The sequence below is a fragment of the Hipposideros armiger genome, unplaced genomic scaffold, assembly GCF_001890085.2.
Source record: "Hipposideros armiger isolate ML-2016 unplaced genomic scaffold, ASM189008v1 scaffold_459, whole genome shotgun sequence".
NCBI lineage: Eukaryota > Metazoa > Chordata > Mammalia > Chiroptera > Hipposideridae > Hipposideros > Hipposideros armiger.
The window spans coordinates 963,552-976,298 of record NW_017731809.1 but is presented as its reverse complement, the minus strand read 5'-3'; the positions used below and the strand labels follow the sequence as shown (position 1 = coordinate 976,298).

Below are 12,747 nucleotides of genomic sequence, written 5' to 3'. Positions count from 1 at the left end.
AGTGAACGTTTTGATTTTTTCTTCTTTTCCTTTGGTGTTTGCTGAGATAATTTCATTGAATTTAGGCAAGAGAAGTAGAAACTGGACATCAGAAACCAAGAATCAAAATAAAAACCAGCGAGTAGCTGTAGGTGGTCCCTCTTGCTGGTTCTTGCACCCAGGCCACTTGCTCAGGGTAACATGATGCTGGTTGACATAAGCATGGGGCCACGGACCCCATACCCCCACTCTTAGGGTCCCCTTTGTTTTCCTGGTTCGAGCCTTTCTTGCATTGGCTTCCTTTTATAGATTGTCTATGTATATGTTTAATGTTCTTCCAATGGCCTCCGAGAATCTGCTCGTTGCCAGTGATGAAGGAGCCCCACCCGATAAACTGAGCCCAGGGCAGTGGTACCTGACACTGCCTCCCACATCACACTCATCAAAGGGCCCTCACAGCTCTCGGAACCAGCTGATCCACTCCACACCCCCTGGGAGTTAGGCAGAATAGGCCTAGTAGCTGCAGTGCAGAGGTGGGAGAGAACCAGGGTCATGTTCTGAGAAGAGTCCTGACCCATAGGTTTGCACAGAGGTAGGAAGATTTGCGACTCAGATAAATGACGTTTATGAGCTCCTATCTCTTACTCGGAGACTTAGGACACCTACTGAGTGGGTGCTTCAGAAAGCAGGACTTCAGTGCCACCTCCCAACTGTGAGGAAAGCCCACATGATGCCACCACTGTCCTGGGCACCTAGAATTTTATCCATGGGTTAAAGCAGAACTTTAGAACACATACACCTGGACCACACTGCTTTGCCTCTCAGAATTGTTTTAAGTGAATGGTATCATTTGCTGTTAAGGCTTTAGCCAACATTGAAAGACAATGTACAAGACAGTCCCATGAAGTCATTATCACCTGGATGGTAATGATGTTGAGAGGTGTCTAGGAGAGCCTCGTCTCAGATGCCCATTCTAGGAATGGCCATGCTTCTTCCAAGTAACTGGTTTGTTTTAAGCTCTTGGCTTATGTGCATCATCTCATGACTAGGCCTTCTTTTCGCCAGCTGCCTGGGAGCTTAGGGCACTGCCTCTATCAAACCACCCAGAGTCATGTAAATTTTGCATATTAACTTTGCCTGCAGCTTCACCTTTTTTTTCATCTTTATGTTACCTTCTCCCTGATATTCTTCTTTTCTGTTTTTTTAACCCCCTATACTCTTACTGTCTTTACCAGCCACTTCATACACTTTGAAACAAAATAGGGATATCCTGAAGAGATGCTTGGAGCTGTTGGTGCAACCTGAGAGCACATAGCTAAGAAATGACAGAGGTCAGATGAATGCTGGAGTTGCTCAGGCTTCTAGCAACATCCCGGTCCCAGCACTAAAGTAATGTCCGCAATATGGCTTAAGAATTTGTGGAAGGAGCAGCGAGCGCCCTCTCTTCCCAGAGACCGGTCTGGCTTCCTTAAGCAAATCTTTACTGAGTGCTTATATGCCAGGCCCTGGGCGAGGTCAGGACTCTGCCCACACAGTGCTTACAGCTGGGTTCTGACCTAGTGCCAAATTCTGAGCCCATTCAGCTTTTGATCCGACTGGGTCAGAGTCCTCTCTAGTCCAGAGGATCTCCTGTGAGAAGAGATTACTTACAATAAACATTTCCTGAGGAGAGCAAAGAGCCCAAAGAGTAAATCCTTAAGCCAGTGTACGCAGGGCTCTGGCATGTGTCCTGCGGATGGAGGGAGAGAGTGGGGGGTGGGAGGGGGAGAGCCAGTAGAGACCTAAGCTCCCTGCAGACAGGACCAAGAGCAGAGCCCAGTATATCTGAGACGTCAGAGGAGAGGAATCACACAGGGACCCTGCTGACAGTTAAATCTCAGCTTCTGTGACATTAAGATAAATGTTTTCGTGTCCAGAAGCTCAGCCTGTACTTTTTGCCTTGAGTGGTAGGAAGCCAGTTTGTAACGGCAGCGTTGAAATGCCGGGGGGGGGGGGACCAGCCACATGCAAGGAGCATGCACATAGCCCAAAGAAATACAATCAACGTGGACTTCCACGTATTAGAAGTGACATGCATCCTGTATGCAGGGCCTTCTCCACCAGTGTCCAGTGAGCTCAATAGCGGAACTGTGAGGACTTGGAGAGGCCACATGCTCATAGGAAGCCCAGGCCGACCTCCGGTACATCCTGAGCAGGTATTACATACTGCACACTGGTCACCCTTTGATATTTGTGTCTATGTTGACTTTCTATCTTTAAGGAGGTTGTCCTGCTTTTGATGGTGAGGGGAGAGCTACACTTCCTATGTAACTGCAGATGAACAGTGGTGTCCCCTCTCTAAAGAGCTCTGTTTGCTTCACAGAATAACACCCTTCCACTCTGCAGGAACCGAGTCACTCCATAGAGCTTGGGTTGTAATGGGCTCTGGAGGGTGCTTTGTTAGTCTGCCCTGGTAGACACATTTTCCATGACCAGCAGGACCTGGCCCAAACAGCCTCTTATGTGCTGGTGCCACCCTCCCAAACCTGCAAATGAAGGCAAACCACTTGACAAAAAGCATCACTTTGCTGATGTGCTACGTGGGGCGATCTATATAGCTCCACTGCTCTCCTGCTCTTTCTATTGTGCTTCCACCCAACAGCTATCAGATCATGCTGGACTGCTGGCACAAAGACCCCAAAGAGAGGCCGAGATTTGCAGAACTTGTGGAAAAGCTAGGCGATCTGCTTCAAGCCAATGTGCAACAGGTAAAGCTAAATTTATCTAGAATATCAGAAGTCAAATGCCTTTGAATGTAAGTCAAGGGGGTTTTCACTTGTTGTTTTTAAAGCTATTGATAGCTGAGGTTAGCAGTCAAAAAAGTGTGTGTGTGTGTGTGCGCGCGCGCGCGTGTGCACACAAAATTGTTTTTGCAAAACACAGCTAAGATTGTGGAAATGACATAGTTGAAGCTGACATAATGTTTCACAGAAATAGTTTGAAGTAGAAATTTGTGCAATTAAAGCTGTTGTCTTTGATATTTTAGGATGGCAAAGACTATATTCCACTAAACGCCATACTGACAGGAAACAGTGGGTTTACATACTCAGCTCCCGCCTTCTCAGAGGACTTCTTCAAGGAAGATATTTCAGCTCCAAGATTTAATTCAGGAAGTTCTGATAATGTCAGGTAGGATTTCTTTCTTTTCCAAAATTTATATTACATAATTTTCAAATATACAGAAAAGCAAAACCTACCTCCTAAATTTAACTGTAGGTAACATTTAGCCCTATTTTGTCCATATCAACTATATCTGTCTCTGTATCTATATCTCTATATGTCTATACACTCCATCACGTGTATTTTTCTTTTTGCTGAACCATTTGAAAGAGGGCTTAAGGCACTGTGACACTTTACCCCTAAATACTTTGGTATACATCTTGTGAGAAGGACATTCTCTCATGTAGCCACACCAAAATTATCACAAAGAAATTGATAATTGATGGAGAACTGACTCTGGGTGGTGAACACACAATGTGATCTATAGATGATGTACTACAGAATTGTACACTTGAAACCTATGTAGTTTTGCTAACCATTGTCACCCCCATAAATTTTCATTTAAAAAAAAGAAAGTTGAGCACAAATCTTGATACAAAAACAAAAAGAAATTGATAATTCTCTAATATTGTTAAATATTCAAATCTCCCCAAATTTAAAACAAAAAACAGCAGGATACAATCAAGAATGACACATTACAAAAATAAATAATAAATAAATAAATAAAAATTTAAAAACAGAAAAAGAACAACACATTGCCTTTTCTATAATTTCTTTAGTTTCTTTATCTTATTCTAGAATTATTCTTCCTTTTTTTTTTTCCCCCAGTGGCACTGGCTTTATTCATGAGACCTTAGATAAAACTAAAACTAACTTCGCTTTTGTTTTCGTGCCTGATAAATGAACATATCTGTCATGACTGCAGGGGAAACTAGAGAAAGAAGTGAGGAAAGAAATGTTCATTGAGTGCCTCCAGTGGCACTGGGGGGATCAGCACGTTAGATCTAATGGTTACACGGGTATCACACATGTGCAGTACTAGTCACGTGTAACACACACACCATTACTAATGGTTCCGTATGTGTCATACACATCCAGTTCCATGTCACGCAGAATGCTGTGTGGTCGGCACTGTGCTAGGCTTTGTGCCTACACCCACTCCTCTAATGCCCCAGACAGCCCTCTGAAGATGTTACAATTCCCCTCATACAGGTGGGGACATTGAAGCTCCGTGGAGGACAGCTTGCCAAAATTGGGTGGCTAGAAAGTGGCAGGATAGAGCTTCTAACCAGGTTTTCTGACAGTCCCTCCCTGTTCCCACATAGTCAGGACTCTTTAGGCCTTGGGCCGTCCTGAGAGCCTTCTCGCATCTTCATCTGCAGTCAGCACAACCCTAGGCTCTGCCTTCAGTTCAGCCAAATGTGGCAGGTGACCAGGGAAGGCAAGGGCAAGAGCTACAACAGTCTGAAAAGACTGACCGCCACCTATGACAGGCCTGGAAGCCCAGGGCCCTGGCTTGTGGCAGTGGGTTTCTGCTCATACTTCACAGCCAGCCCAAGAAGCAGAAACAGTTGAGTCATCCATTTTTAAATATAAGAAAACTAGCTTGGATTAAATAAATTGGCATGGTCTGACTGGGTCAGAGAGGGGTTGGGGAGGAAGTGACAAAATTATTGGGGCCCTTCCAGTCCAGCATGTTGCTCAGCCTTGGCCCTAAGGCCCTAAGAAACTGGACCTGGCAGACAATGACGGGGCACCAGAGTGAGAGACTCAGTCAATAGGTGAACTTGTCTTATATCTCCGACAGCCCTCCTAACACACTGCCAACAACAGGTCAGGAGGCAGTGCAGGGAAATCACAAATACCACCATTTCTGTAACCACAGGACAGAATGTACCAGACCAGCCCTAGCACTCAAATACACCATTACATCAGCTGTGGCCTCGCCTGGGCATTTTATTTGTCCCCTCACATCCTTTTCGAGGTAGGCAGCTACATGATAATGTCATATCACTTCTCTGGGCATCATTTCTCTCCTTTGTAATATACGGTGTTTAGACCAGGTGATGACGCAGGCATGACATTTCCTGATTCCACAAGGGACCAGAGGCCTAACCACTACCGACTCTCTCAAGCATCCCCGGGTTTTGCTCAGTCTGCGCAGTGTGGATTAGCAGCCATGGAAGGCAGTGGCATCACTGCCAGGGCCCTAGGGGAGCACAGCAGGAGAATTTCAGCCTCAGGAGGAAGTTGCTTCCTTCTGGTGTTTTGGTTCACCTTAGCTGGGACTCGGACCCATGATCTCCTGACCAATGAAAACTGGATGCATTTTCCTGTCCTGATTTTTCTGTCTGCTTCCTCCTTAGATATGTAAATGCTTTCGATTTCATGAGCCTGGAAAGAATCAAAACCTTTGAAGAACTTTCACGGAATGCCACCTGCATGCTTGATGTAAGTAAGGGAATTAACCTACTCTATGCACCCCAGCAGGATCCTTTACCAGAAGCCATCCAAACAAACTCCAGCAGTCTGGCAGCTCTCAGTGAGTGGGGGCTGAAATGACAATTTCAGGGGGACTGACAAGACCTAGCTATACAGCGCTTATTTGAAAGCAGCTAACTCCATAGTTTGAAGATGGCTCAGAATTCACTCCAGGGCCTAAGTCCTTGCCTGGTTGTAATTTGTCCCTTAGGAAACTTCACTGTGTGTTTCTAAACTTCTTTTTTTTTTTTTAAGATTTTATGGGGGAATTGGGGGAGGAGAATAGCGCTGGGGAATCAGGGGAAGGGGAACAGACAAGTTGCTGTCCTTTTGTTCTTCAGTCTAGTTGTGGAGGACGTTGCTTCACTGGCCCATGATAGTATTATCATTGTGCTCTTCCTGGGTGAGGCAGATCAGTCACCAGCCACTGGACGGCCGCTCATGGCGGCTCTTGGCAGCTCACTTCGGCTGCTGGCCGCTCACGCTGGCTGCCGGCCACACAGTAGCTTATGGCAGCCCATTGCAGCAGGGGCTGCAGCCTACGCTATCGCCAGTGACTCACGGCAGCCCAGCTCCAGGTCGAGCTGTTGTTCACCATCATAGCTGTAGAGTGTCACTGGCCCTCATGTGGGATCCGATCCGGGACCCTGCTGCTCAGAGCTGGTGTCCCAAGCCAGCTCTTAACCAACGTGCCACTCAGCCAGCCCTAAACTTCTTGACTATCAATGATGGAACCCTGCTTTCCAGGGAGTAGAGGAACTCAAAACTGTGAGTGGCTGGGCCTTGGTGACGTCACACAGACCGCTCTCCCATTTGAGTGGCCTGAGACCCTGGAAGCCTGTCTGGAATCCAGGCTGTGCTCCTCCCCACGGAGGGGAGGCTCACAGCGTGTTCCCACCTGGCCACCCTGGGAGGAGCAGTCCGAGCAGCAAGAGGGCTCAGCCAGCTCATGTGTCCGTGGTGTTTAGAGAGTCAGGGAGGCGGAGGTAGGCAGGGAAGGAGTGCCTGTGGTGTCACAGACCCCTCCACTCAGGTGACCTCCAGATGAGCACTGTTGCCACTGATTGGACCGGAAATGCTAGTCCCAGGACCCGCCCACTCTCACTGAGTCAGGCTCTGCACGGACACAAGGTCCCCAGGGATTCAAGTGTACGTGAAAGCTGGAGAAGTGCCCATGATGCCCATGTCCCACAAAGGGCCTGGAAAAGCATCTACAGGGCAAACAGCGCTGCCTGTGACATAGCATTGCCACCCTGAAAACACACCAAAACTCCCACAAACACACCAGATAAAGAGGAAAAAAGGATTTAAACATTTAAAAACCTCACAATTAAGCTGCAGAAAACAAAGGTGGAATAGCTGGAAATTCAGTTTTGCTGCTTAGTGCGTTGTTTTTAAGTCCAAGGGCACGATACTGAGGAAACATGGAAGACCTCTCTCAACCTCACCCTCCCCACCCTCACGTGGTAGGGAACTAGGCGGCCGCAGAGGCCTCAGTCACTGGGAAAAGGCATTTCTTGGAAGTGACCAAGTTTAGATTTGCCAATAGAGAGACAGTGCTTTGTCCTAATGGGCCGGGGATGTGGGAGGTGAGGACATGAGGACAGCCTGTAGTGACTTCAGCGTGCATCCCCCAGGTCATCCCTGACTTGGCGTGGGGTCTTCTGGGTCAAGCAGGAAGTGTAACCTCTTCCCTCTTCCCCGCCAGGACCTCCGGGTGAACAGGGAAGTTCTTCCGGCCTTCCCGCTGCTGAAGCGCTTCACCTGGACCGAGAGCAAACCCAAGGCCTCAGTGAAGACCGAGTAAGGGACTTGGCTGTCTTCTCTATGGTCGATGATGGAGGGGCGTGGGGAAATGCTGGGAAGGTGGTTTCATGGGGACATTTGAGAGCTGATTGCCCTCCTGAACCATAGTGCCCAGGCAATACAGAAAAATAGTGTTTTCCCCAGAAGGGCAAGAAGGAGGACATAAAATCAGACATATGAGCACCAAGCTCTAGGAAGGAAGATGGGGGGTTAAGAAGAGAAGTTATGCAGAAAGTCCCAGGAGAGACAGGCAGCCAACCCATGAATCACAGTGCTCTGCAGAAGGGAGCCTGTCTGCCCTACTGTGAGCAGTGCAACAGCGGACGGAGCTGTGCTACAGGGCGAGGCGAGCGGCTCACCGTTATTAGCCCTGGGCAAAGCGTTTGTACCAGGGTCACGTGCTGTTTTCCAGTCCTAAGACATGACTTCCTGAGACCCCTTCCTGTTTGACCCTGCCCCCTCCCACCCTTGGGTGGTCCCCAACTGCCACTGTCAGAATTATTTAGGCCCTGGCTTTATAGTGCACTGCCCTGTGCATCACTTCAGGTCTCTGCTGGTTCCTGCCCGGGGATAGTGCTGGGTGGGGAAAGGTTGGGCATGTCAAGCACTCCTCCCTTCCTTCCTTCCCTGGTTCAAATGCCTGCCTGTCTCACCCACAGGCAGAACCCGCACTTCTTGCATCTAACTCAGGAGTCAGCGGACTTTTTCTCAACAGGCCAGAGAGGAAACATCTACTCAGCCCTGCCCCTGTAGTATAAATGCAGCCCCCAGGCAGTGCCTAAGCAAGTAGGCATGGCTGTGTCCCGATGAACTTGATTTACGACACAGGTTGGCCATGGCCAGTGGGCACATGAAAAGGGGCTTAGCATCGTTAGTCAGTCGTCAGGAAAATGCAAACCAAAGCCACAGTGAGATGCACTTCACACCCACTGGGATGGCTAGGATCAAAAAGTTAGTGTTGCTGGGGATGGGGAGAAGGTAGAACCATTTCAGCTGTGGGTGGGAATGTAAAGTGGAGCGAGCAGCAGTTTACATTACAGAATGGAAAAGAGTGTGGCAGTTCCTCCAAGTGTTAGGTGAGTCACTCTGTAATCCAGCAGTTCCACGCCTTTTGTGTGTACCCAGAAATGAAAACATGGTGACACAAACACTTAGATACGAATGTTCCAGCAGCATTATTTGTAATAACCCAAAGTGGTAACAACCCAGATGTCCATTAGCTGACGGATGGATAAGCAAAATGCAGCATATCCACACAATGGAGTACTATTTGTCCATGAAAAGTATGAAGTACTGATACATGCTACAACGTGGATAAACCCTGAAGACATTAGGTAAAATAAGCCAGTCATAAAATACCACCTACATAAGATTCCGCTTATAGAAAATGCCCAGGCAAGGCAGGAAGGAGACCAGTGGTTGTGTAGACTGGGGTTGCAGCGTGTGGGGAAGAGGAGCGACTGGGTATACTGATGGTTTTTGGGGGTGATGAAATGTTCTAAAATTCTGTGTGGTGATGGTCGCACCATCTGTGAAATGTTAAAAATCACAGACCTGTACCCTTTAAATAGGTGAATTGTATGTCAGTCCTATCTTGGTAAAGCTGTCGTTTACAATAACACACAGGTGGCCAGTGGCTAGCCCACAGGCGGTACTCACAGACCCCGAGCTAAACCAGGAGGGCAGCACATGCCTCCAGGTGATATACTGGGTTGTCGGAAAAGTCATGACGCATTTTTGCAACAAAAACCAGAAAAAATGTCATGATTTTCCCGACATCCCAATAGTTAACACAGCCCACCAACCTCACGTAACCTCAGAGGACAGGGACACTGCAGGCCAGCTCCTCCTGTGTGTTTCCCTTTGCCCACCAGCACAGAGGTAGCGCCAGAGTCCAGCACCCTGAGTACTCAGGGCACAGGTGAGGGGGGAGTGGATGGGAAAGGGCAGGGTCCAGTGCTCTGTTGCCTCTTGTTTGGGAACACGTCAGAAAATGGGTGGCCACGTGTGTCTACATCTTTGTGAAGAAAGGAAAACCATGCATTGCATTCTCTACTCCGAGACTGAAAACACGGAACGTGGAGCAAATGCTTGTTGTGCTAGTTCAGAACCACCCCCAAGTAATGCGATGGCGCACAGCTTCTCTCATTCTCATCCCAGCTATTAGAGGAAAGTAGCCATGAAAGGACAAGAGAAGGTTTTCCTCCTTGTGGATCTGTCAGGCTGGACATAACATATAGAACCCAGACGCCAGTGTCTTCACCTTGGAGCCTTGTTCCTCATATACAGGCCCCAGACGTAAAGCTTTCTCTTCTAGAACACAAACATGAGAGGGAGACATTTGCATGAACCTTTTTGTATGAAGCTCTATTCGTTTCTTGAGGCCATTGTTAACAAACGACCACAAACTTGATGGTTTAAAACAAGAGAGAGTTTTTCTCTAGCAGTTCTGGAGACCAGAGTCTAAAATCAAGGTGTTGACAGGGTCCTGCTCCCTCCAGAGGCTCTGGGGAGAATCTTTCCTTCCTCTTCCAGCTTTTGGTGGCTCCAGGCATTCCTTAGCTCGTGGCCATGCTCATGTCACCCCCTCCTGTGTCTGGTTGGGATTCTCCCCCTGCCTCCCATAGGACGCACGTGATTGCCTCAGGGCCCACCAGGGTATTTCAGGCTGAGCTCCTCCCCTGAAGACCCACAACTTAACCACATCTCTTGCCATACAAGGTGCTATTGACAGGCCCAGGGGTTTGACATCACTATCTGGGGCGTGAGGAGCATTTCTCAGCCTCCCACAGTAGCTAACCAGCTCAAGAGGGGAGGAGGGCTGTACCTGAGTCTCGCAGTCATTTTCTACCTGGAGTTATGGATTTGCATGATCTCATCACACACCCCACGCCCACTGACCCCCAGCGGGTAGCGGAGCGGCAGGGCGCAGCTCTAGAACAATCTGACCAGGGGCGAGATGGGCTTCAGGGATCGACTCTAGGACCATTGTGCACAAATGACGCGTTATGAAGGAATGGACCTGAGTGTTTGCTGTCAGGAAACCAATGTTGGAAAGAAGAAATGTCGTTTACGGACTGCAGTGTCAGCTTCTGCCCGGGTCTACAGCCTGCTCTTCTCGATAGCCTGCCTAATCGATGTGAACTTTCCTAGTCAGCCTCCACAATGGCATAAACTAACTACTTAAAATAAATCTCTCTCTCCATATTTAAAGAAAAAGAAACCAATTTTGTACATGTGCTTTTTTTCTTCTTTTCTTTAGCTTGCGAGTGACCAGTAAGAGTAAGGAGTCTGGGCTCTGTGACCGCCCCAGGCCTACTTTCTGCCACTCCAGCTGCGGGCACGTCAACAAAAGCAGGCGCAGGTTCACCTACGACAACTCTGAGCTGGAAAAGAAGATGGCGTGCTGCTGTCCTCCCCCAGACTACAACTCAGTGGTCTTATATTCCACCCCACCCGTCTAAGGTTGCACGCACAGCCTTATTTCTACAACCACATGTGTATGTATGCCCAAAAACTAGCTTTTGCCAGTATTAGCCACATATAAATGTATACCTCTATCTTTCCACAGGAGCCAACTGCTTTTTGTGATTTTCAATAGTGCTTTCTCCTCTTGACTAACAAGAACGTAACCCCAGATAAGCAGAGTAACAGTGACAACTGAAGACCACCCCTGCTGGACCCTCCTGTGACTCAATGTTAGAGAGCCTTCCAAGCCCAAACAAGTTGCTTGCGCCTTCCCGAGGCCTCATGGCACAGAGCCTTGGATGGCTCAGGGGGCACACTGGCCACGCCAGACGGCCCAGAACCAGAGGCCACACACCTTAGGCCGGCCTAAGCAATGCCTGTGGGTCCTCTTCAGACGTGACATGTAAGGAGAAGGAAAGAAGGGAGGCAGGCAGAAAACAGGACAGGGCATGAGAAGGCCGTTGAGCTGGACCACATGCGAGGGAGAGGGAGAGGGAGAGGGGGCCCTTCAGGCTTCCGAGAGTCCAGCCGGGGGCACACAGGACAGAGGGGTGAAGATATTTTCTGGACTCTGGGAGACAAGAAAAGGACAAACACTGTTTGGAACTACAAAGCACATTTTAAAGCTCTAGCTCCAGGGCGGGTTCTCTGCCCGTTCTCACATGTGGCACATTTGTTATTTCCAGCACTGAGGATGGTGCTCACATCTGAGGCCAGGCCGCTGGCCGCTCCACACTGAGAGCTCACCCCGAGCCAACTGGCCCCCTGGCCTGACACTTGGCATAAGGCTCCTCGTAAGCTAATCGGAATGAGTCTTGTCTATTAGGGTTATGTTGGGCTTAAAGCCACATTTTAAACAAATAACATCAGACTCTATTTTGAGTGTTAATGTATAGTCAAGACACTTAACTCAGTGTTTTGTGTTAACCTGTTTTGTACAGTTAGTTATAAAAGGAAGCCGAGGAAAAGTGCAGTCTTGTGGAGGATTTTCTCTACACCAAAACGAGGACAGATGGAATTTAAAAAGATAAGGCGAGTGAAAAACCCCATCTTGATACCAAGCAAACCAATTCACTGAAACAGTTGGGACCTGAAGGATAGGACATCAGTCACGTTTCCTTTTTATTTAATGGGTATTCCACTATCTCATGTTTGTCTCCTGGGAAGATGTGTTAGAGCATTAACCAATGTTTATTAAGCACTTTATGCTCCTTGAGAAAAAAGGTGATATGTAATTTACGTGAGATAATTCTAGAATTGGGACTCACGGTATTAATCAGCCATCCATAGGAAAAAAGCCTCTTTTCATGGGCTTTGGACCTTGTCTTGGGTCTGAGGATGATGGAAAGGGGAGACAGGGTACAAAAGGGGGACCGCTGTTCAGGGTCTAAGAACCCCGAGCTCAGCTGGCTGTTTGACACTCGCTCCTTCTGAAGCCAGTCAGAGCTGGACAGGCAGAGGGGGTTGTTGCTTCCAGTAGAGGAGAGTATGCTTCCCTTTATGCATAGAGCTTAACTCTAGAACCTGAAGTATAAGTAACAGAAGAAATTTGGCTGCCTTCCCTGTGTCATTGTCTGGTTTCAAGGTTCTTTGAAGAGATGGGAGAGTCAGCACCTCCCCAGTGAGACGGTGGGGGCGAGAGGGGGCCTGCAGCCAGCTGAGGAGCCAGTCAGGCCTCTCCACCAAGCACCAGGTCCCAAGAAAATCAGGCCAGGGCCAGGGGGAAAAGCTTCCTTCTTCTTTACATGCACAAAAGCACCTGTGACAACTGGCAGTAGTGTAAACCAGGTAACCAGAAGGAGTTACACATGGAGAAAAATGAAAGACCTCAATTAATTCTCTAGTTTTTTCAAATTGGATAGAGACCAATAATTAGTGAAAACAGAAAAAGACCTTAGCTCTCTGTGTCATGTCTTGATTTCAGTAATCTAATTCTTTTTTTTTTTTTTTTTTTTTTTTTTTTTTTTTTTTTTT

At 48.0% G+C, this 12,747-nt stretch overlaps 1 protein-coding gene across 2 annotated transcripts in view; it reads left to right on the top strand.

The window, feature by feature from the left end:
* Positions 1–12,701, top strand: part of FLT1 (fms related receptor tyrosine kinase 1) — a 171,722-nt gene extending 159,021 nt beyond the window's left edge. For both annotated transcript variants that reach the window (XM_019666062.1, XM_019666061.1), the window contains 5 exons: positions 2,621–2,726; positions 3,005–3,147; positions 5,385–5,469; positions 7,208–7,302; positions 10,568–12,701. In XM_019666062.1, the coding sequence (XP_019521607.1) occupies positions 2,621–2,726; positions 3,005–3,147; positions 5,385–5,469; positions 7,208–7,302; positions 10,568–10,769 (631 nt within the window). In that variant the 3' untranslated portion in view covers positions 10,770–12,701. The remainder of the gene's footprint in view (positions 1–2,620; positions 2,727–3,004; positions 3,148–5,384; positions 5,470–7,207; positions 7,303–10,567) is intronic.
* The last annotated feature ends 46 nt before the right edge of the window (positions 12,702–12,747 follow it).